General features: G+C 53.5%; 2 protein-coding genes across 4 annotated transcripts; one reads left to right on the forward strand and one right to left on the reverse strand.

The window, feature by feature from the left end:
• Positions 1 to 541: 541 nt before the first annotated feature.
• On the reverse strand, positions 542 to 3,570 carry LSM3 (LSM3 homolog, U6 small nuclear RNA and mRNA degradation associated). Its single transcript, XM_078612981.1, has 4 exons — positions 3,451 to 3,570; positions 2,237 to 2,347; positions 1,290 to 1,385; positions 542 to 1,147 (listed from the first exon to the last, which is right to left on the reverse strand). The coding sequence occupies exons 1-4, from the start codon at positions 3,469 to 3,471 to the stop codon at positions 1,067 to 1,069; spliced, it is 309 nt and encodes a 102-aa protein (XP_078469107.1). The 5' UTR covers positions 3,472 to 3,570; the 3' UTR covers positions 542 to 1,066.
• On the forward strand, positions 3,535 to 22,074 carry LOC144731758 (DNA repair protein complementing XP-C cells homolog). Of its 3 annotated transcripts, none has more exons than XM_078612978.1 (19): positions 3,536 to 3,638; positions 6,720 to 7,052; positions 8,103 to 8,215; positions 9,018 to 9,135; positions 9,667 to 9,751; positions 10,079 to 10,236; positions 10,694 to 10,829; positions 11,305 to 11,400; positions 12,423 to 12,756; positions 13,640 to 13,950; positions 14,143 to 14,402; positions 14,942 to 15,062; positions 15,568 to 15,728; positions 16,140 to 16,221; positions 16,572 to 16,706; positions 17,698 to 17,867; positions 18,396 to 18,489; positions 19,208 to 19,297; positions 19,822 to 22,074. In XM_078612978.1, exons 1-19 carry the CDS (start codon positions 3,583 to 3,585, stop codon positions 20,026 to 20,028), a joined length of 3,060 nt encoding a protein of 1,019 aa, XP_078469104.1. In that variant the 5' UTR covers positions 3,536 to 3,582; the 3' UTR covers positions 20,029 to 22,074. The 3 variants fall into 3 exon arrangements, with proteins under 3 accessions (XP_078469106.1, XP_078469104.1, XP_078469105.1); XM_078612979.1 differs by having other exon boundaries at positions 3,582 to 3,638; positions 6,752 to 7,052; XM_078612980.1 differs by lacking the exons at positions 12,423 to 12,756; positions 13,640 to 13,950 and having other exon boundaries at positions 3,535 to 3,638.
• Positions 22,075 to 23,553: the final 1,479 nt, after the last annotated feature.

The raw sequence follows: 23,553 nt of genomic DNA on the forward strand, positions 1-23,553 counted from the left end.
CCCGTATAGTCTTGAACAGGCTAGTGAGGCAAGTGCTGTTAGCAAGGGCCAGTGAAAGCCGACATCTCCCCAGTGGTGACGTTTAGACATCGCACCTGGCTTTCGTTCAAGTCTCAGTCTACCTAGGGGAGGCCCAGTACCGGTTGAAGTATTCGCCACTGTTATTGGTCGTGAGTGGGCATCGAACTCGGTCGGGTTCAATGGTCAAATAACCCTCATGACCGGTACGGTGTGGAGGGAAATCATCTCGCAGTGGATTGACAAAAGGGTTGTAACAACAGACCATGGGAGCATATCCTGACCTGGTCGGCTCCTGCTGGAGCCACGCCTCATGGAGGGCTTCGTCAGAGCGACTGGGCCACATCCTCACGTGCCATGGTCTATCCACTGCTGGCCTTGTGCCCAATACTAGATAATCAAAGGACTGTGGTGGCAGGACAATTGCATAGCGCCACCTGCAGGCTTCATACCTTGCGGCTGAAGAAGGTGTGGGCGTGGTGTAAACTAAGTTCGCAAACAATAATTATTCCATTATAAAATGTTTAAAATTGCGTTGCGTTGCTTTTATTTTTCAATACATTCCCAACGATGCCATTGTAAAAAAAGAAATCATTAAAAAAAGAACGTCTCAACAGTGCCCACCGTCAGACAATGACCCAGATCACACTTGGACACAAGACTCATCCTTGGTCTCAGGTTCTCAGCTGGTTATAAACAAAATAAACTTAACTGAAACGGTGATGTCAGCTTGGGATTTTGTGGGATTGAAACCATTTAAAAATAACGTTTACAACGATGGTAAATCCCATAGCTGCACAGTCCTCTTTATTTGCTTTTTCATGAACATTTTTTTTTTATTAAAAAAAACAAGCTTTCAACAGACACTCGCTCCACAACGAATGAAAATAAAACAAAAACGATGCGATGACGTCGATGGCTGGAATTCCGTGGCATTAGGCACGACTTTAGCATTTCCAGCCAGAGACCGGGAAAACTTGTTGCCGATGCATAGCGCTGGTGTTGCCACCACCATGACCATTTCCTGTCCTGCCCTCAGCTGCCCTCGTCAGCCGACACGCAGGGGCGGTGCCACCAGAATGACCCCGTCGCCTCGCACGAACAGCATCGGGATGTTCCGCTTGGTGGACTGCGAGGGTAAACGCGACAGAACGTGGTGAGCGAACGGACAGGATCCCCCCCCCCACCCGGGGTCAGAATAATACAGAAATGAAATTACGAGGTCACACCGGTGCCGCCAATGCTCGGGAACCGCACCGTCGCGTCTCTACCTTGTAAATCTCCTCGTAGGTCTCTTCGTCTATCTCCACGGTCGTCACCGTCTCCTCCACGTCGCCCAGGATCATGTTCAAGTGCTGGTCGTAGGCCTGGGAAGCACGAGCGCACACAAACGGCTTGCCATTAAGAGCTTACTCCACTTCTACATCATGATGGAGGAGGACGCTCTCGCTCTCCCCGGGGAAAAGCACGTGACCAAACGGCCGTGAATGTTAACGATCTTGTTAGGTATAAGACAAGCAGGCCTGACACAGGTTCGGATCTGAATGGATGACCACCGGAGGAGGCATGTCCGGTGTGGTGAGGCTGTGAGGTTGGCTGGAAATGACAGTATACCAATGAGCTTAGCCCACAAAAAAACATTTCAGAATAATTTATTGCTACTGGAGGAATACGATGAGCTAGCTATAAAGCTCGTTTTCATAGATACCCAGTAGCATTTACTGAGCCTATCAGGGGAATATATTTAACTGTGCTGTGTTATGCTCTCATATCCGTGGGTTTCCTCGTTGAGGGATGTTGACACGGCCCAGCGGTGGTACCACATCGCTTGTTGCAGAGGTTCGCCGCTTGAATCTGGCAGGCCGCTCAAGTCTATACCGAGGGGTATATTAACCATACAATACTCCGCATCTTCTGCATATTAACCATAAAATACTCCGCATCTTCTGCTTCAAAGCAGTCGTGAGAGATCCCGTGTGCAACTATGAAAAACCTCGCAAAATAACTGAATTTGGAAACAACGAATCATTGCTTGCTCCTGCGAAAATTTGAAGAGCCCCTCCTGAAAAAGTCTTAAGACTTCAGTGCGGTTCTCCTGAAGTGTAATTAATTGCCATTACGACGACCAGCAACAGCAGCCCTGTGAGAACGCGGCGAAAATCAGGCGCGAGAGCGGGCGTGGTGGACCCTGTGTGGGGGAACGAACGAGTCGACGCACGTGCAGGCGGCCGCGCAGCTCCCGCTCGTTACGCATCTTCACGTAGATTCGCTCGTCCAGACTCAGGCGGATGAGATCCAGAGGCTCCTCCACCGTGTTTCCCGTTTGGGGCTGTGGGGATGCGGGGGCAGAGGGGGGGGGGCACGCGCAATGTTACTAGATGGGCCACCGGTGGCGCTCATGGCTCTCTCTCTCTCCCCTCTGCTGTACCGTCTCTCCACACCTGCACTCTCTCTCTCCCCTGCTTCTTTGACACGGTATGTTGTTGCATATTTTATTTAACCAAGAGAGGAAATAAACCCAGACACATTAAAACATTTGCCTCGATTGCACGGGCGAACTGGGTTATTACATCTGTACTCTTCCCCTCTCTGGTATACGATGTCCTTGTCTCTCCCACCGGCCCCGCTCTCCAATGCTCTGCCTCTCTCTCCAGTCTGCTCTGTCGGCTGGGTTGCAGGCGTGGGGCTGCAGTGAGGTGCGAGCCAGGAGATGGAAGTCCCGAGTGTCACCCCCTCGTGTGTTACACAGCAACAGCGCCGAGCTGGGGTTCAATCGCCGGCTTCTCCAGTCTCCCCCCGCCCCACAACACGGAGCCAAACCCGCCACGCGGGGTCGCGTGTGTCCCGCGTGCGGGGCCGCCCGTAGGGTGCGCGGCCCGGGGCAGATCGCGCTGTGGGCGCCCCAAAGCGCGGGGCCCGGGGCAGTCGCCCCGATCCGCTGTATTCTAGGGACGGCTCTGTCGGCGTGCGTTAGGTTCCCTATCGCTGCTCTCCGGCCCTGTGCTCTCTCCCCACCGCACGCTCCTTCACTCTCCCTGCCTCTCTCTCTCTGCCTCTGCCTCTCACTCTGTGCCTCTCTCCCTCTGCCTCTCTCTCTGCCTCTCTCCCTCTCTCCCTCTCTCTCTGTACCCCTCTCTCTCTGTACCTCTCTCTCTCTGCCTCTCTCCCTCTGCCTCTCTCTCTCTGTGCCTCTCTCTCTCTCTGTGCCTCTCTCTCTCTCTGCCTCTGCCTCTCTCCCTCTGCCTCTCTCTCTCTGCCTCTCTCTCTGTGCCTCTCTCTCTGTACCTCTCTCTCTGTGCCTCTCTCTCTGTACCTCACTCTCTCTGTGCCTCTCTCTCTCTGTGCCTCTCTCTCTCTGCCTCTCTCTCTCTGTGCCTCTCTCTCTCTGCCTCTCTCCGCTTCCCGCCGCTCTGTGTGCCACTCTCCGCTCACCGCCTCCACGTCGTCCGCCATCTTCCCGCCGAGCCACGTGACCGCGGCGTGACGCCCTTTGACCCACGACCCGGTGACTCCGCCTCCTTTTTCGTGGCCCGCCCACTTCCGTATGACCACGCCCCCTCCTCGATGTCCCCGCGACCACGTGACCATGGCGAAGAGAAAGGCGGACAGTGGCACGCGTGGTGAGGAGGCAGTTACATCATCATCGTCACTAACAACAACATCGTCACTAACAACAACATCGTCACTAACAACAACATCGTCACTAACAACAACATCGTCACTAACAACAACATCGTCACTAACAACAACATCGTCACTAACAACAACATCGTCACTAACAACAACATCGTCACTAACAACAACATCGTCACTAACAACAACATCGTCACTAACAACAACATCGTCACTAACAACAACATCGTCACTAACAACATCATGTTTACTAATAACATCGTCACTAACACCGCCATCATTGCTAACATCACGACTCGCATTACCACCACAATCCCATCGCTAACATCACGACTCGCATTACCACCACAATCCCATCGCTAACATCACGACTCGCATTACCACCACAATCCCATCGCTAACATCCGGACTATCAGCAGCAGCAGCAGCCATCGCACGAAGCTGACCATATTCGATAATTGTTTTTTTACCCTTCTATCTGGCAACAAAACTGACACCTTTTTTACAAGGAGTCATGTTTGCATAGACCACAATACCTGCAGCCATAATGCAAACAAAAAGCACAACTCTGATAATGTATGCCCTGTCCTTGAAGTTGAATGGTCCACACCCGAGACAGCTTTCCTTAGAGCCTAGTCTCACATTTTGTTTGCATTATGACTGCAGGTATTGCGGTCTATGCAAACATGACTCCTTGTAAAAAAAGGTGTAAGTTTTGTTGCCAGATAGAAGGGTAAAAAAACAATTATCATATTTTTTACTGGCAAATGAGGTTCCAATGCTGAACACATTAGTCAACAACACCGCGAGTGGCATTAATAGAAGGGCGGGGGACACATTTACAGTTGGCGACGTTTCGGGCAATGGCCCTTCTTCACGGCACAGGGAGATGGAGTGGATACGCGTGAGGAGACTGCACTCTACACCACTGACTCTCGGACCTCTCTGTCAGTTGTGAAGAAGGCCCATTGGCCGAAACGTCGCCTATGTTTCAAACGTCGTCATATTTGTGCACCTCTCTGAACGCAGCACCACCACCACATCGCTGTGTTTCATCAACAACATCATCATTACTCACATCGCCACCACCACATCGCTGTGTTTCATAAACACAACATCATCATTACTCACATCGCCACCACCACATCGCTGTGTTTCATCAACACAACATCATCATTACTCACATCGCCACCACCACATCGCTGTGTTTCATCAACACAACATCATCATTACTCACATCACCACCACCAGATCGTTGTGTTTCATCAACACAACATCATCATTACTCACATCGCCACCACCACATCGCTGTGTTTCATCAACACAACATCATCATTACTCACATCGCCACCACCACATCGCTGTGTTTCATCAACACAACATCATCATTACTCACATCACCACCACCACATCGCTGTGTTTCATCAACACAACATCATCATTACTCACATCGCCACCACCACATCGCTGTGTTTCATCAACACAACATCATCATTACTCACATCACCACCACCACATCGTTGTGTTTCATCAACACAACATCATCATTACTCACATCGCCACCACCAGAGCGCTGTGTTTCATCAACACAACATCATCATTACTCACATCGCCACCACCAGAGCGCTGTGTTTCATCAACACAACATCATCATTACTCACATCGCCACCACCAGAGCGCTGTGTTTCATCAACACAACATCATCATTACTCACATCGCCACCACCACATCGCTGTGTTTCATCAACACAACATCATCATTACTCACATCACCACCACCACATCGCTGTGTTTCATCAACACAACATCATCATTACTCACATCGCCACCACCACATCGCTGTGTTTCATCAACACAACATCATCATTACTCACATCACCACCACCACCACATCGCTGTGTTTCATCAACACAACATCATCATTACTCACATCGCCACCACCACATCGCTGTGTTTCATCAACACAACATCATCATTACTCACATCGCCACCGCCATGGCGATAACAACATCGCAGTCGTCTCTGTTGGTCGCGTCTGGAGAATGAACGACGCCTGGTGAATGAACGACGTTGGGTGAATGAAAGACGTCTGGTGAATGAAAGACGTCTGGAGAATGAAAGATGCCTGGGGAATGAACGACGTCTGGGGAATGAAAGACGTTGGGTGAATGAACGACGTCTGGAGAATGAAAGACGTTGGGTGAATGAACGACGTCTGGAGAATGAACGACGTTGGGTGAATGAAAGACGACTGGGGAATGAAAGACGTTGGGTGAATGAACGACGTCTGGAGAATGAACGACGTCTGGGGAATGAAAGACGTTGGGTGAATGAACGATGTCTGGAGAATGAACGACTTTGGGTGAATGAAAGACGTCTGGTGAATGAACGACGTCTGGGGAATGAAAGACGTCTGGAGATTGAAAGATGCCTGGGGAATGAACGACGTTGGGTGAATGAAAGACGTCTGGTGTATGAAAGACGTCTGGGGAATGAACGACGGATGTCGGGTGAATGAAAGACGCCTGGGGAATGAAAGACGCCTAGGGAATGAACTACTTTGGGTGAATGAAAGACGTCTGGTGAATGAAAGACGTCTGGAGAATGAAAGACGACGTCGTCGTTCATTTATTTGTAGGAGGCATCTCTGCACGGCAGTGAGTCTCTGTGATGAAACGCGCTCTCGGCACCACACCGCGGGGTGATGACGGGGGGGGTGCTCGTGGTTGACACTCTACACACACGATACATTCTAGATTTGAAGCTTTCGTGACTGCAAGGATTCATACTCTTAGTTCTTTCGGTAAAGTCACGTAGGTAAAAAATGAAATTAAAACGAATTAAAAAATAATAATAACAGAAATTGTATTAATTTTAATTTCATTTTTTACCTACGTGACTTTACCGAAAGAACGAAGAGTACACACGCGATACACTCCACGACTTCATTTAGTTCGTGCTGTACTGCTTGTGAAGAAGCGCGTGAGTTTACCTCGTTAGAAGGTTCTGCATAACGCAAACCTGTCAACCCACACGGTTTACTACCCCGTATTCTTGTGTTATGTCTAGCGCAACTGAATACGTTTACAACGGACGTGCAGGCAGCAGGGCCCGCGGCTGCCACGATGCTGACGGTGCCGCGCAGAAGCGGGCGAGCAAGAGGATTTCGCGCACGGCGAAGGGCCGACGCGGCGGAGCGCGAGGGGGCCGCGTTGAGCCCGCCCAAGATGGAGAGGCCCGAGACTCGGTGGCGACCACGAGCCAGCGGGGAGCAGCGCAGGGCGGCGCGGGGAGCGAGGGCGAAGCGGGCGGCGCGTGGAAGGAGAGGGCGGCCTCTCAGGACGGGGGGCAGCGCGAAGGGGCAAGGGCCGGCGAACGCGTGACGGCAGAGGGCTCGGGCAGGTGAGGCGTTGGTAACGATGCAGTCACGCGCACGAGTTCCGTGATCAAGACGAAGGTCCCCCGATGGTAGCACGGATCTCGGACTGGTTTTTAAATATATGTTTTTATTGTGGGGACCGCGTAAGCCCAGTACAACGCGTTGATGGCTTTTGGGGAAAAGGGACGGAAACTGCTGGTCGGGGGGGGGGGGGACTTTCGGCGCTTGACCGTGTCAAGGTGGAGGGAGGAATGGTCAGTGCCCACCCTGAGCGGTTCTTCCGTCGAGTGGGGGAGTGGGAGCTTTTACAGTGAGGGAAAAAAGTATTTGATCCCCTGCTGATTTTGTACATTTGCCCACTGACAAAGAAATGATCAGTCTATAATTTTAATGGTAGGTTTATTTGAACAGTGAGAGACAGAATAACAACAACAAAATCCAGAAAAACGCATGTCAAAAATGTTATAAATTAATTTGCATTTTAATGAGGGACATAAGTATTTGACCCCCTCTCAATTAGAAAGATTTCTGGCTCCCAGGTGTCTTTTATACAGGTAACGAGCTGAGATTAGGAGCACACTCTTAAAGGGAGTGCTCTTAATCTCAGCTTGTTACCTGTATAAAAGACACCCGTTTACAGAAGCAATCAATCAATCAGATTCCAAACTCTCCACCATGGCCAAGACCAAAGAGCTCTCCAAGGATGGAGAGGAGTAACCAGCATTCTAAGGGGAGATCGGATGTGGGGAATAGGGTGGAAAAGAAACACGCACTACAAGTCATGTAACAGACACGCGGCTTTATGTGTTAAGGTGACAACCTCTCCTCTACAGTTCCCGGGCTGTTACTTTCTGGCGAACCACATCGGAATAAAATTTGCATGCGCTGGCGAGCCACGTGACATGTCCGTCACCGGGTCGCGTGGCATCGCGACGTCGCAACGTCTGACCACGCGATCGTTCATCTCCGTCTCTTGTCCGGCGCTCCACATCTCCATCCCTTGTTTATCACTCATCTCGTGGATCCGCGTTTCCCCAATCTGCATGCGGCTACCCCGTGCGTTTGTTGCGAAGGAAAAGAGCCGCGAGTGAGAGCGACAGCGAGGAGAATGACCTGGAAGGAAAGTCCGACGAAGAGGACTCCTCGTCCGACTCGGAGAGTGAAGGAGAGTGGCAGGAGGTGGACGGTAGGTTAACTGCCTTTTGTCTGTGCATAGCATCAGTGGTGAGTGTGTGTGTGTGTGCTAAATGATCTTTGTCTAAGTGATATGTATGTGCCTAGTGGAAGCAATGTGTGTGTGTGTGCTACTTGCCCAATTCGATATAGGCGTATGAGTGGCTCTGTGGTACTGCAAGTGCAAGAGGTTAAAGCACAGCAGAGTTCGTATTCGTGACAGCAGTCATCGTAACAGCATGCATTTTAACGGCAAGCATCCTCAAAGCAATAATCGTAATGGCAATCATCGTAATGACATGCATTGTAACAGCAATCATCGTAATGGCAATCATCGTAATGGCATGCATTGTAACAGCAATAATCGTAATGGCAATCACCGTAATGACATGCATTGTAACAGCAATCATCGTAATGGCAATCATCGTAATGGCATGCATTGTAACAGCAATCATCGTAATGGCAATCATCGTAATGGCATGCATTGTAACAGCAATAATCGTAATGGCAATCACCGTAATGACATGCATTGTAACAGCAATCATCGTAATGGCAATCATCGTAATGACATGCATTGTAACAGCAATAATGGTAATGGCAATCATCGTAATGGCATGCATTGATTGTAGCAGCATTGATCATATCAGCAAGAGTCATGACGGTAATCGTTTCAGCAATCATCCTAATAACAATCGTCGTATTGGAAATCACCGTAAGCATCACACCAGCGAGCGTCTAAACATCAAACGCACACACACAGGCGCTCGCCGCCCGCTGCTGAGCGCCACCTTTGTGGCTGCGCCGTCTCCCTCCAGAGCTTCCGGCAGAAGAGGAGGTGGGCGCCACAAGCTCAGCAGCCGGCATCGTGAGCATCGGGCAGGCCGTGCAGATCGAGATAGAGACACCGGAGATGGCAAAACTGCGTGCGCGCAAGTAAGAGAGCGCCGACAACACACAGTCAAAGGTTCCCCTTGTAGCCTACACGGGCTTTTGGGGCAAGTGCTGTCAGTGAGCACCTATGAAGGCCAACACGACCGCATGAGTGGGTGGGTGGCCAGCACCATGCCCGGTTGCCTTTGTTTCTCCAGTGCTGTATGCACACTACACACCACGTTGGGTTCTGATTTAAGGCTGAACTCGATATAGAGGAGGCCCAGGACTGCTTCAGATATTCATCACCGATGTTGGCCCTCTGCGGGAATCGAACTCTGGCCTCCGGGTAACCCAGCGCAGTGCACCAACCACTGCGTCGCCGCTCCCCTTGCTGCAGCGCAAAGACAAAGATCCTCCGTATAGCCTTAACAGACCGTCGGGGCAAGTGCTCTTAGCGAGGGCCCTTTGAAGGCCGGCACGGCGCACCAAGGGGGTGACACTGTGATCATCACCACGCCGTTCGTCTTAATCTCCCCAGTTCTGATGTTTTACACTCTGCGCCACCGTGTGTCCGTGTCTGCTCCCGACCAGGGACAAGCGCAAGAAGCTGTTTGAGGGCTGGGTGCGCCGCATGGCGAATCGCCACAAGAAAGAAGTGCAGCTCGACTTGCACAAGGTGCGTCGCTGCACCCCGACCTCCACACGTGTGTGTGTGTGTGTGAGACTCCTCCAACTCCGGCGTAGGTTCACGTGATCGTGTTGTGTCGCCCGCCGAAGTGTTTTTGGGCCGTACCGCGTGTCGTTCGAAACGATGTCCAGCGAATTCACTCCCGACCGTCGGGAGCTTCCTCAGGAACCGAATCGGTTCCTCAGTTACGCGTTCCTTCAGTCGGCGAAGGAGCTGCAGGTGACACCTTGAGCGTAAACGTCGGGACGTCACAAGTGAGGGAATGGCCCCATTTGAGCCGCGGACACACGTGTCGTGTGTTGCGTGTCGCGTCAGGTGCACCTGCTGTGCCTGCTGGCGAACGGGATGCACCGCAGCGCCGTCTGCAGTTCCCTTGCCCTGCGAGCGCTGGCGCTGTCGCTGCTGCCCACGCAGTTGGCGTCTTCGCCATCCACCAATCACGACCTCGCCTTCCTCGCTCGACTCCTTACGTGGTGAGAGGCTGTGGCGCCACCTCCATGGGGCTGCATCCCACCCCCCGCGCCACTCGCTGCAAGACCAAAGCGTGAATGCGTTGGCTCCGTCCTTCTCTTTGTCATGGGAGGAGGTCGTGATAATGCTCATGGCGGTGATCCAATATTACAGTTGTGTTGCTGTTAGCGTTGTGGAAAAAAGATGTATTTAAAAAAACGGGATCTGTATTGAAAAAAAAGAATGACAGTTAGAATTATGAATGAGAGCAAGAATTCGAATACTACAGTGTTACATCTGCAGGTCTTTTCTCCTATATCAATGTGATATCTGAGAATCTATGGATCTCTGTCAGTCTATGTGTCTATATGAATCTCTGGCTTTATATGTAAGTCTGGATCTCTGATGTGAGTCTTTAGGAAAGCATTGCAGAATCCATGCGTACGCGTGCTTCTTCCTCCCCTGTGTGATTGAGCGCAGGTTCAACTTCACGTTCCGGGTGGACGAGGAGGAGGAGGAGGTGCAGGGAGGGACGGCGCAGGGGGCCCTGATGACGGAGGTCCTCACCGCGAGGTTCAGTTCGCGAACGGCACGCTCGGCTGAGGAGCTGTCGCACGTGGGTAGCAGCGTGCACCGCGGCACACGCGTGCTTACGCCACACGCAACAGCGCATGGCGCATATACCGTAGAGCACACTCGGGCGCGCGCTCAGGCACACGCACGAGAAGGCACACACATTCGCAGCACATGCCACGCACAGCACAGCAGACTCCGCATGCGAGCACGACTCGTTTGCATCATTGGCATAACTTGTGAACGGTCTGCTAATGATTTGAATCATCACAAGTCTGGCAATTCACGCACTAAACTAGCTTGTGTCACTGTGTTGGTCTACTGTGCTGTCCTGTGCACTCCTTTGTGTTGTCCTCTGTTATCCTCTGTGCTGTCCGGCCTCTCCTGTGCTGTCCGCACTTTCCTATGCTATCCTCTGGGTTGTCCTGTGCTTTCCGCTCTGCTGTCCTCTGTGCTGTCTGCCCCCCCCCCCCTCCCGCACGTGGTCCCGTGGTTTTTCTGTTCGCGCATGTGTGCAGTTGTTCCTGGTCGTGGTGCGAGCGCTGGGCATCACCTCGCGCCTGGTGCTGTCCCTGCAGCCGCTGCCGCTCAAGGCCGCCGCCGCCGAACCCAAGGTATTCACTGCGGCGGCGTCTCCGTCGGTGGCGCGGCTCGCTCCGACGCCCCGTGGCACGTTGGGCGCCGATTAAGTCAATGGTTTAAATCGGCAACAAAAAATTCCGGTACAGAATGACGCAATAGTTTTGGACTAATTTTTTTAGGGGGGAAAATAAAGTTTCTGAGCACAGCAGGCTCAAAGGCCCGAAATATCAAGCGGCCAGCAACAATAATAAGCGTTGACACTCGTATTCGCCGCGAGTGGGAATTGAACTCGGGTCGCCGGGTTCGTAGCGCAGTGCGCTAACTGCTGTGCCACCGCTTCCCACCCAATCATTACCACCAATACTAATACCAACCAATACCTGCCATTCGCCACTAAGTGACGGTGACGTTCCCACAGCTCCTGTGCCAGGTTAGGTGCACTTTGATTACCACAAAGATCCCCGTATAGCTTTAACAGACTGTTGGGGCAAGTGCTGTTCGTGAGCACCTATGAAGGCCGGAATGGCACACGAGGGGGTGGATGGTCAGCACCACTTCCAGCCGCCTTTGTCTGCCTAGTTGCGATGTTTACATTATGCACCAGGTACTCATTTGAGGCTGAGTCGACCTAGGGTAGGCCCAGGACCCGTTTAGATAATTCCCACTGGTGTCGGCCATGAGCAGGAATCAAACCCGGGTCGCCAGGCTCGGAGTGCACACACACAGACACACTGGTTAGTGTCGTGAGTTATTGAAATGACTGCACAAAAAAAAAAACCTACTTGAATATGAAATTAACTTTCTCCATTCGACTTATTTCAATTGATTACGTGACCAACACTCTTCGCAAGGCATATGAGATTCTTTCCGCTCGTGTGGATAAAGGGGCCTGCTACTTCGGAGATAGTTTTGTGACGTCAATTTCTCGTAGCCACTCTCCGACACGTGGGGGTGGTGCGCTGCTCGCTGTCAAACGTTGCTCCAGATGGGGCAAGGTCCATTCGTCTCGTGACTTCACGACCTCATAACAAACAACATCCACGCTTCACCCCAGGTTGGCAGGTCGGCCCAAACCAAGACGCGCAAGGGAACCTCGAAACAGCAAGAATCCGCTCGCCAGGGGCCCGGCGACTTCGTAGGCGGTGGTGATGGAAGTGCGAGGGTGGAGCGAGGGAAGCGTGGAGAGGCTCGGAAGAAGTCCTCCTCCGCCACCTCCCAGAGTGGAGACGTCTCCAAGGCTGAGAGGATTAAGGAGGAAGGGAAGGGCGAGAAGGTGGAGGAAGAGGAGGAGGATGGGAAGATTAGAAAGCGTCAAGGTGCTGGAGAGAACGAGGGAAAGAGACGGTCTCCGAGAGTATCCGCCCAACAAAGCTCGAAGCCGCAAGCAGGTACCGTACCAGAAGTGCAGTCCGACTCCGCTGAATTTCGAATTCCACAAATAGTTTGCGATGCCGGGACGGTCTCTCTGAAAGGCCGGGATGTTCGGTGGCTGCGACGGAGCGGACGTAGACCAACACCAGACGCTCGCGCTGCACGCCCCCGGACATTACACGTGTGGGTATGCCGCAGCTAATAAGCGTTCGGCTTCGTATGGGAGGAACACGGAGAAAACCCACCACGACATGAAAGGCGGTAACACTCGGCAATGCCATCTCCCGGCCACAGGGTCGGGCGGTGGATGGTAGTGCCCCGAGTGGCTGTAAAGTTCGCATCTCATATTTAAATCGGCACAAGCCTCCCGTAAATCACGTAGCTTCTGCGTTGCCACCCCACACTCTGAATCCCCTCCCCTTTCACCTCCCCCTCTTGAAAACAGACGCTGCTCCGTGCAGCTCCCGTGCAGCTCCGTTATGCTTGCTCCCCTTTTTCCTCTTTCCATCCTCTTCCTTTTTATTTCCCATTCTTTCTCTTTTCTCTTCCCTGACGTTTTTACGTTTCCATGCATCACAACCTTAGCTTTACTCTGCTTCCTGTGGCGTGCCATGGATACAACTTTTATCACATTGAGTCTTACACGTGCAATTCAATGCATGTATCGTCCACTTCCAAACCAACGTTAGTCAACTAACTGACGCTCGTGGTTTTGGTCGTAGTTGTAAATTGCAGTCCCTTGACAAACCCATACCGACTAGCGTGATGAAGTGTGGTCGTCAAACAACCTTTACGACTGCCATTGTGTTGGGAGGCCTTCATCCAGCAGTGGATAGATCGTGGCCAACGACGACGACGACGACATTGCAGTCCTGCTGCCGTGTGCGTTTGTTTCACCAGGGCGCTACCGGGTCGCGGCGAGCGGCAGCGACGGCAGCGGCAGTGACGAGGACTCGGAATTCTCCCCGAACTCCGGTGACTCATCCGACGAGGTCTCAGATTCAGACGAGGGTGGAGGGAGGAGGAGGAGGTCGGGGAAGTCGAGCAAGAGGCCATCCTCGCAACAGCGAGGAGCGGCCGGGAAGAGGCCTAAGGGAGAGAAGGAGCCGGAGCTTGGGGGCGACAGCGACAGCGATGATTTTGTCGCCACCACGACGACCGGACGGGCGAAACATAAGCGCGCCAAGATGCAGAGAAAGTCACCGAACCATGTAAGGGATCGGCGAGGGGGTGTTGAGGCCTTGGGGAGAGATTGGTGAGAGGTTGGGGCTTTGTGCGTCTTGGTCTGTGCACGGAAAATAGTGCACGTTGCAGGAGATGAACACCTTGCGATGTGGCTCATTTACGACTTGTTTTTTTTTATTCTCAAAAATTGTACCTTTCCCGCCTGTGCCTTTTCACAGCCTAAAGCTGCGTGGAAGCCTGGGGCAACGTCGACGGCGTTGGCCCCTTGCGACGCGTGGGTGGAGGTTCTCTTGCTGGACGAGGGCCCGCACGGTCGGGCGCCGGTGGGTGCCGCTGTCGCCGGCGGGCGCTGGGTGTGCGTGGAGGTCGCCGGCGCGCAGGCCGACCGGCCGGAGGCGTGCGTGCGACGGGCCGCGCGGCCCCTGGCGTACGTTGTGGCCTTCGATGACGATGGGTGCATGAAGGACATCACTCGCAGGCAAGTGAAGGACGGGGCCAGGCCTGTATCCTCGGTCGATGTCCCGGAAAAAATGTGTTCACTGTCATCGCGCGCGGGCCTCCTCCGTGAGCGCCTCCCCTGCTACCTTGCAGGTCGCGGTGGCGGTTACCATGACCACAGTTTTCACGCTCGGCGCGGGTTTGTTAAGATGAGCGCAGACATGGGAGACCGCAGGAGTACGGTACAATAATAAATGTTGCTGTGCTGCCTTATGCTGCCCACCGTACTGCAGCGGGTGCGTTCTCGCTTATTTGGAACAGCGTCGGTCGTTACACGCGAGGATTGACGCGTCCATCGTGAGTTCCACTCAGGGATTCATTACAGCCGAGTCCCTCCCAGGTCACAGAGTCCAATAGCCTCGCATAGAGACCCATAGATAGATTCTCCTAAATTCCCATAGACTTGTAGCGACCCATACATTCTCATAGACTTGTAGAGACCCAATCCCTCCGTCTGGCGAGCGATCCCGACGTTGCGTTCTCCGGGGCCGTCACCGGGAATCCGCGCGTGCCGTGCAGGTACGACCCCGCGTGGCTCACGTACACGCGGCGGCTGCGCGTGGACACCGAGTGGTGGCAGGCGGCGCTCTTCCCGTTCGAGAGCCCCCACACGCGCCGCGAGCAGCAGGAGGACGAGCAGGTGAGAGGTGGCGCCGCGGGCGATGGCGGCGGCGGCCTTGGGGAGCGATTGGGAAGAGCCGCTTATTAGGAAGCCACTGGGAGCTATTGTTTAGAACTGCTTGTTGTGTTTAGTTTGTTGTCCTCCGATTAACACGGTTGGCTACGTACGGTGCGAAAGAAGTTCAGCGTACATGCATACAGTAGCCAGCACAGGTGGTGAATCTGCAGTCGTCTCAGCTCATGAACCTGAGCCTATCCTGTGACCTCCTGCCAGAGATTTATCGACACTTCACGTGGCAGCCGCATAGTGCACCTAGCCTGGCAAAAGTGCTGTGGTGGTGAATAGTGGCTGTTATTGGTAGTGGTGGTGGTTGTCTATAAACTGGTGGCCTTGTTGGTGGTGCTGGTGATATTGATGGCCGTGATGGTGGCAATGGCGGTGGTTGCGCGATCAGCTGGTGGCGACGATTGCGATGCTGGTGAAATTGGTGGTGGTGACGGTGGTGACGGTGGTGTTTTATCAGTTAGAGGCGGGGCTGCTGATCCGCCCTATGCCAAGCTCCGTGTCGGAGTTTAAGAGCCATCCGCTGTACGCGCTGCCACGCCACCTGCTCAAGTACGAGGCCATCTACCCGCCCGGTGCCGCGGTGCTGGGCACCTGCCGCGGAGAACCGGTCTACGCCAGGTACTGAGGCACCGGCGCCAGAATGGGAGCGGGGCCTTGTCGCAAGGCTTAGCATTGATTCTTGTCGTCAGGAGGGCCCTGCTACATTCAGATGTTTGGCCACGAATTCCATTAGTAACGAGAGTCTGGATTCGCGTGCGAGGGGACCGGAGAACCTGGAGAAAACCCAGCACGAGGGGGCGGGGTCGACACTCGGCACTCTCCTGTATCTCTTCATCTCTCGGCGGCCTTCCTGGCCTGTCTGCTGCCAGCTGTAAAAGCCTGACGTGCAACTGTACGAGTATGAGAACGCACGAGCCGTGAGGTGGGGTGGAGTGGTGGCGCAGCGGTCAGTGCAGTTCGCTACGAACCTGGCGACGTCGGTTCAACTGCCCCCATGATGTTCCTCCACTGATGTTCGTCTGCCCGCAGGGAGTGCGTCCACACCCTGCATTCGTGCGACACGTGGCTCAAGCAGGCGCGTGTGGTGCGGCTGGGAGAGGTCCCCTATAAGGTGCCGTTTTTGCAGCACGCGGGGGCGCGATCGCTCGTTAGATAGCGTTAAAAAGTACAAGTTGGGTTGTTTTTTTTCGGGGACACCTGAATTCTCATAAGCGCTGGGGCGAGCGGGGATGGTGGTGAATCACAGGGAGCCTTCTGTCAGCTGCAGTAATAATAATAATAATGTTTAGTTTTGTATCTCATGTCGTCGAGGATCCACAGACGAGCAGGAAGACAGTAGCCAGGTGGTCTTCTTCTACACTAAGATGTTGTCAACCAATTAATGAGCGTTTATACCATGGTTATGCCACAATGGTGCCGCGTGACCTTTGCCCCCCCCTTCCCCATCCCCCCCACTGTCAGATGGTGAAGGGTCAGTCCAACCGCTCGCGCAAGCTGCGCATGGCGGACCCGGAGAGCCGCGACAAGCCTGACCTGGCGCTGTTCGGCCCGTGGCAAACCGAGGAATACCAGCCGCCCGTGGCGGTGGACGGCAAGGTAACGGCCACGACGCCACCGCCTCCACCAAAGACAAAGATCCCCCGTGTAGGCTACACAGACTTTTGGGGCAAGTGCTGTTAGCAAGCTCTTATGAAGTCCGGCACGATGCATAAGGGGGTCGGTGGCCAGCATTGCGTCCGACCGTGTTTGCCTTCCCAATGGCGACGTTTACAAATAGCGCCAGGTACTCGTTGAGGCTGAGACGAACTAGGCGATGTCCAGCACCAGTTCAGACAGTCATCGCTGGTATTAGTGGCCGTTAGTGGGAATCGGACTCGTGTCTCTGGGTTCGTAGCGCAGCGCGCTTCCCGCTGCATCCCACCGCCTCTCCAAGTTGCCAACGCAACTCCATCCGCATCCCAGGTGACGCCTCTCCGTGCTGGACATCACTGCTGGCGTGGGAAAAAACGTGGGTAGGGATTAGGGTCCTCGTGGAAACAGCGCTCAAATACCTCGACAACCCGGAGCGCTTCACATCACATCATCTCAAGTGTTCCAGTGCCCCGCTGCAGTCGTAGCCCCGCTTGGCAGCTGCCCCTACGCGGCGCGATGTCTACGCGGCACTGGCCTGCAAGTGGGCACCAGTCCCTTGCCACGCGGTTCTTTTACCGATTAAGCACTTTGTTAGTAGTTATAAAATTTGGCAACTATGGGCCGCGGACATGTCACGGGATCATTTACGTCCGCCGGAAGCAGGTGTCGATTATTGAACGCTAAATACACACGCAGTATTAACCAGGGCGGCCACTGGACTCGAACCGCGAAACCTCTCCAGCGGCGGGAAATGGCCCTCAAGCCGGACCGCGTCACTGGGAGCTGGGAGACCTCGCGACCGCCGGGCGCTACGTGGCCAACTGGACATCTGCACAAACCACTGGATCTGTGAAAAAGAGCTTTATAGCTCATCGGATTCCTCCGGTATAGATACAGATTCTGATTATAGATGCTGCCTGCGCCGTGCCACGTGAACTGCCTTGTGCCACGCCAGGTTCCCCGGAATGACTATGGCAACGTGTACCTGTTCCGGCCGAGTATGCTGCCCGTGGGCTGCGTGCACCTCCACGCGCCGGGCCTGAACCGCGTGGCGCGCTCCATCGGCGTGGACTGCGCGCCGGCGGTCACGGGATTCGACTTCCACGCAGGATACTCGCACCCCGTGTAAGGGATGCGCGCGTGTGTGTGTGTACATGTGTGTATGTATGCGTGTGTACGGTACAGTTGGTACAGTAGGGGGCACAGGTGGTGCATCAGCCAGTCATCTCGGTCATCTCAGTCAGTCGACACATGGCACCTGCTGGGTCTGCCCCGTGATCTCCTGCCAGCGGGTGTTCGACACTTCACGTGGCCTCAAGGTGCACATGGCCTGGCACAAGCGTCGTGGTGACGTCACCGCCACTTAGTGGCGAATGGCGGTTGTTGTTGTTGTGTGTGTGTGAGTGTTTATGTGCACGCGTGTGTACGCCAGTGTGTGTTTACGCCATTGTCTGTGTAGGCGTGTTCATGTGCACGACTCAAACGAGTACCTGGTGCGGTGTGTAAACATCGCCACTCGGGAGACAAAGCCGGCCGGGCCTGGTGCTGGCCACCCACCCCCTCGTGTGCCGTGCCGGTCTTCATAGGTGCTCGCTAACTAAACTTTCCCCAACAGTCTGTTAAGGCTATACGGGGGATCTTTGTCTTTGGCAGTACCGACGGCTTTGTGGTGTGCGAGGAGGTGAAGGACACCCTGCTGGCCGCTTGGGAGAGAGCGCAGGAGGAGGTGGAAAAGAAGGAGAGAGAGGTGAGACCCAGACGTTGCCCAGCACCGAGGACGTTCACCCTGGCCTGTTGAGGAGCCTCCCTCGTCAGAGACTCTGCAGTTCCCTTGCTCCTCCGTTTCCTCGCAACGTGGGAGTTCTCTCCCATTGTCCAGTCCGTCAGGAGTGCGCACGGATCACAGATAAGAAGCTTTTGGGACCTCACCGTTGTAGCTCCGCTGCACAAACTGGCTCAGACTCAAGGATGGGAACCCGATATCTGCCGCTGCCGGTAACCGGGTCCGGGCCTTCGGGCTGGAGAGCCCGGTGACGCTGCGTCGGCCGTATCGCTGCGTAGAGTTTGCGCTGCGCGGGTCAAGCAGCGGCAGAAGCAGCAGCGGTAGCGGCCGATCACCGTGGGCTACGGATCGTAGACGGCGTCTGTTGGGGTCCGTTGAGGCCGGTGCTACTCACTGTTCGGCGAGTTGGAGCCGAGCAAATGAGTGTAGACTCTTGCAGACGAGCAGTTGTAGTTCCACATACGGGCAATATCGTTGCCTCCCCATTCGGGACAGATGAATGAATGGACGGGGGGAAAGGTAAAATCGATGCGAGATTGATCCGAGATGAGATTGGGAGGCGGTGGGGCGATCGGAGTGTTGGGGCGATGGCGTCGTGCTCACGCGGTGAACGTGAGAAGTCTGGAAATGGCGATTCAATCGGTTGTCGTCGTCGTCGTTGTCCACGCTTTGTGTCGCACAGAAGAGAGAGAATCGCGCTTTTGGAAACTGGAAGCTGCTGACCAGGGGACTGCTCATCAGGGAGCGGTTAAAGCTGCGTTACTCGGCTCACGTACGTCGGCTCACGCCGCACTCGCCTCACCACACTCGCCGCACTCACCACGCTCGCCGCACTCACCACGCTCACAGCAGTCACCTCGCTCACCGCAGTCACCTCGCTCAACGCAGTCATCTTACCGCAATCATCATACTCACCACAGCCACCTCGCTGCAGTCACCTCACTCACCATGCTCACCACACTGATTATGCTCACCTCCCTCACCATGCTCATCACGCTCACCACTCACCATGTTTGCTACATCGTACGGAGTCTGGCTCGGTGTAGCGTCCTTGTCTGCATCGTCTCATTCTGCCTCTGTACTCTCCCATTCGTATTGTCTCGTTATGTCTCCTTTGCATTGCTTTAACCTATTTCGTTTGTACTCTCCATCTCATTTGTTTCCTCTCACTCTAAGCCCTTTGTCTAATCAAGCGGTGAGCTCCTTTCATTCTGAAACGGGGTGGCCACGTGACGTTCGCGCGACGTTCGCGCGACGTTCACGCGACGTCGTCGTCGTCTTTTTTCCGTCCTCCAGGAGCCCGGCTCCACACAGACAACGCAGGGCGAGGAAGGCACGAGCCAGGCGGCCGAAACCCCGGGGGTCACCCCCGCCAACGACCTGGCAGTGGCCTGGCCAGACTTGCAAGAGCGGGCGCGGTCGTCTGTCAAACGAAACCAGGGGGTGGGGCAGCGTGATCGCCAGGGCCAGAACTCTCACCTGTTCCCCTTCGAGAAGCTCTAGAGCAGTGGTTCTTAACCTGGGTTCGATCGAACCCCAGGGGTTCGGTGAGTCAGTCTCAGGGCTTCGGCGGAGGTTAAGACACACACCCGACTCGTATGATTGTGCACCAGTAAAACATACACCTATGTTTTGAATTTGAAAAAATCATATTTTATTTCTCCAATTAATAAGGGTTCGGTGAATGCGCACATGAAACTGGTGGGGTTCGGTACCTCCAAAAAGGTTAAGAACCACTGCTCTAGAGGAAGGAGTGGGACCCCCCCCACCACCCGCGCGTGGCCCACACTCGGGCCCCTCAACTCCACTTAATTCGCCCCGCGGATTTTCTTCGTGTGACGTGGCCCACGGCCGAACGAGGATCGCCGCTTGGAAACGTCCCGCAGATGATAATTAGCCCCCGCTCATCATCTGCTGGAGGGGAATGTTTCAAACCTGGCAACATAGCACGATCGGTGACTGCACTGCACTGGCCTGACTACGAGGTGTGTGTGTTGATGGTTTTGTATGGCCCATGAAGAGCGACTACAGGTTTTCCTCACTCTACATGTGTTCGGTTTGTGCAACTTCGCGTTGGAAATACGGCAAACCTATTTCTAGCCAAAATTCGCTCTGTGCGATTTGAATTCACTCGTGCGACGGCTATTCAGACGTGGGCAAGCAGCTGTCTCGTGCGCTTCATTGCGGGTTGGGTGACTGTGCGGTCCGTGCTTTAAAATTATGCTTTGTGCGCCTCTTTTTTTGGAATTAATCGACCGTGTAAAGCGAGGGAATCCTGTAATCCAAATTCAGTTGCAAGTGATTGAGCCATTGAGTTACATTGTCTGGTAGTCGGTAAATTTCAGACAAACCATTCTGAAAGTTTATATTTGCGGCAGTGGCAAAGTTATGTTCTCCGTGGTTCTATGTTCTTAGCTGCAGTCGCACAAAGGAAACGATTTTATTCTCCACGTTTGTGTGTGTGTGTGTTCATGTGCCGTCGCCCGATATTTGAAAGGCCTGCTTTGCTCTCAGGGACAGGATATCCGACTGCCGCTCTCCAGGCATGCGCTCACACCTCTTCTGATCCTCGCCACCGCAAGGAAGATTGTGCCTTTCGCATCGTCCCGCGAAATTCCTCATTGACGGCGCCACAACTCGGGGGGTCCTGCTAAACCGTGGGTCGGCGAGGGGGGGGGCTGGTTACTTCCTTGAATATTTCCTGGGTCGCTTGAAAACTGTCAGTGCAAGTGGTATACTTGATGTGGTGTGCTGGGCGCGTAAACATTTTTCAAGGTCGCCTACCTGGGACGGACCCGGCTGAAATGAATCCCAGGGGTGGAACTATGAATGTCCATCAATATCGAATCTAGGGCTCGCGATGCACGCATTGATCCTCGCATCTAAGAACTGATACTGTTGCAGTCACGTGTTGTATACGCCTCCGACTAAATCACCCAAAATGTACCTGTTGATCAAGTCAGATGTCAAAAACTAAGCAGCGCTGACCCTGCACAGGACTTTGGTGAGCGACCTCCTTGCATAAATCAGCTCATAGGCTCCTGCGGGGCTACCTGGTGGGCAGAAGGAGACGGCGCAGCAACATTTATTATCGTACCGTGCCGAGGAGCGCGAGGTGTGGTCACGGTAACCCCCAACGCGACCCGCATGGCCGTGGTGGAGCCGCTCATCCAGCAGTGGATCAGCAAGAGGCCCGTACGTGCTAATGTACTGTACCGGTGTTCCGTGTTCACGTGACCCACGCAGCCAATTGGATGCTGCTACCGTTCACCGCAGCGTTACAAAAAATACCCAAAACATTTCTGCACGATTCAAATCGTAACCGTGAATCTGTGATCACCCATGGAATGGGCGGAGGGGGAAGTCATTTCAACCCCTCCAGCCACAAGCTGATAGCCATTGTCATTGGTCCTTCGTGTTTTGTGTCAACTCGGGAGTTCTCGATGGATTTTTTGACTTTATGCGGCATTATTTGTTATTGGTTTGTGCTTTTTGTGTGCTTTGTTTTCATACTTTATTTAAAAACGACAAAAAAATATGCAACAATGATTACCATGTCCCGAGTCCTTTGTTCAGATGCGTTCGTGTGCTTGACGTAGGCGCTAATTCACGGGCACGGTCATCTCAGTTATTTCCACAAAGACTAAATGTTCACAGCCTGTAATGTCATTTAACTTTTTATATGACAATAGGCAGTATAAAATCAATACAAAAGAAACGTGTTAAACACCGAATCCACTGAAAATCCCAAGCCATTTGTGGAACGCACGTTGCAGTGCCACAGGAGTTGGTGTGGGGTGTGGAGTGCGGAACTCAAGTGGGGGCCTCCTGGTATTTGACGTCTCAGCGTGGAGACGCAGCCGTCAGAAAAGCGCCTTCGCTTCACGTTTCGCATTTTGAGCATCAGGAAGTGAGAGGTTATATTTTGTTCCCATGTTTTACCTTCAATGTGTATGCCCCCCCCCCCCCCCATGTATCGAGGATATTTTAATCGGCACGGAAAGGGGGACAGAAGGGACGTATACATTAGCAGAATTAAAACAAGTTACCTGAGCGGTGCAGAGCAACTGAGAACAGATGCCTGCCATCAATCAACGTAAGGGGTAGAATGCATTTTTGCGTTGCGAATCCAGCAGTTAAATTCAGTTTCCTGCGGTTGCCCGAGACATAATTTCAGCCGCCCAAGAGGAGCCAGATTTCATGATGATGAGAATAGATCTTTGGTGCTGGGTGGTGAATCAGAATATTTATTGGACGGGATGAATCCGATGAGCGATAAAGCTCTTTTTCACAGATGGTGGTGGCGTGGTTGGCATGGGCCCTGGTGAGAGGATGGAAATGGGTGCCCGCCTTGTCCCATTCTTCATGTTTCTACCACATGGGCCCAGATGCAACGGCGCCGCATGCACACTCCGTAGCTCAGCCACTTGGTCTATGGATCTCGATGCACATAATCTCCAAGTCTTTGGAATACAATGGGGCTCCCTCTTGTGTCCGATTTCAGCGGTCACCTCTGCCACAGAATAGTGCCAACACACTCTTCACTTAAGATTAGCACGGTATGACTACGTACGGTGCGAAAGAAGTTCAGCGGTCACCCCTGCCAGACATACGTACAAACATACACAGGCATCTAGCAAACAGTCTGGCTACGCTGCCTGCCTGTATGCTGTCTGCTATCATCAACAATGATCTGTCCACTGCTGGATGCAGCCCCCCCCAACAATACAATGTCCAATTTAAGCGGCCACCCCTACCATAGGACGGAGCCAGAACACCCTGCACCTCCGATTATCACGGTTGGCCACGTACGGCGCAAAAGAAGTTCAACATACAGATCTTCTTGGTTCTTTCGGTAAAGTCACGTAGAAGGGAAGTAATAAAATAATAAAAATAAAACATAATAAAACAATTCTCACGACGTTTCGGCCACAACGCAAGCAGCCGTCCTCAGGCGAAGAATGAGAACATTATCAAGCTAGGAGCTTATATAGGTGTAGCGAGGAGGAGCGCCCCAACAAAAGAATG

The sequence above is a fragment of the Lampetra planeri genome, chromosome 40 (genome assembly GCF_965212315.1).
Source record: "Lampetra planeri chromosome 40, kcLamPlan1.2.h2, whole genome shotgun sequence".
In the NCBI taxonomy this organism is placed as follows: domain Eukaryota; kingdom Metazoa; phylum Chordata; class Hyperoartia; order Petromyzontiformes; family Petromyzontidae; genus Lampetra; species Lampetra planeri.

Bases quoted from the DNA above. Each gene is read 5' to 3' on its own strand.
- LSM3 (XM_078612981.1), bottom strand. From the start codon at position 3,471: ATGGCGGACGACGTGGAGGCG. The intron at 1,386-2,236 runs GTGCGTCGACTC...CGTGCTTCCCAG, and splicing joins AGCTGCGCGGCCGCCTGCAC to GCCTACGACCAGCACTTGAA. The intron at 1,148-1,289 runs GTAGAGACGCGA...TTACCCTCGCAG, and splicing joins CCTACGAGGAGATTTACAAG to TCCACCAAGCGGAACATCCC.
- LOC144731758 (XM_078612978.1), top strand. From the start codon at position 3,583: ATGTCCCCGCGACCACGTGACCATGGCGAAGAGAAAGGCGGACAGTGG. The intron at 14,403-14,941 runs GCAAGTGAAGGA...CGTGCCGTGCAG, and splicing joins ATGAAGGACATCACTCGCAG to GTACGACCCCGCGTGGCTCA. The intron at 16,707-17,697 runs GTAACGGCCACG...GTGCCACGCCAG, and splicing joins CCGTGGCGGTGGACGGCAAG to GTTCCCCGGAATGACTATGG.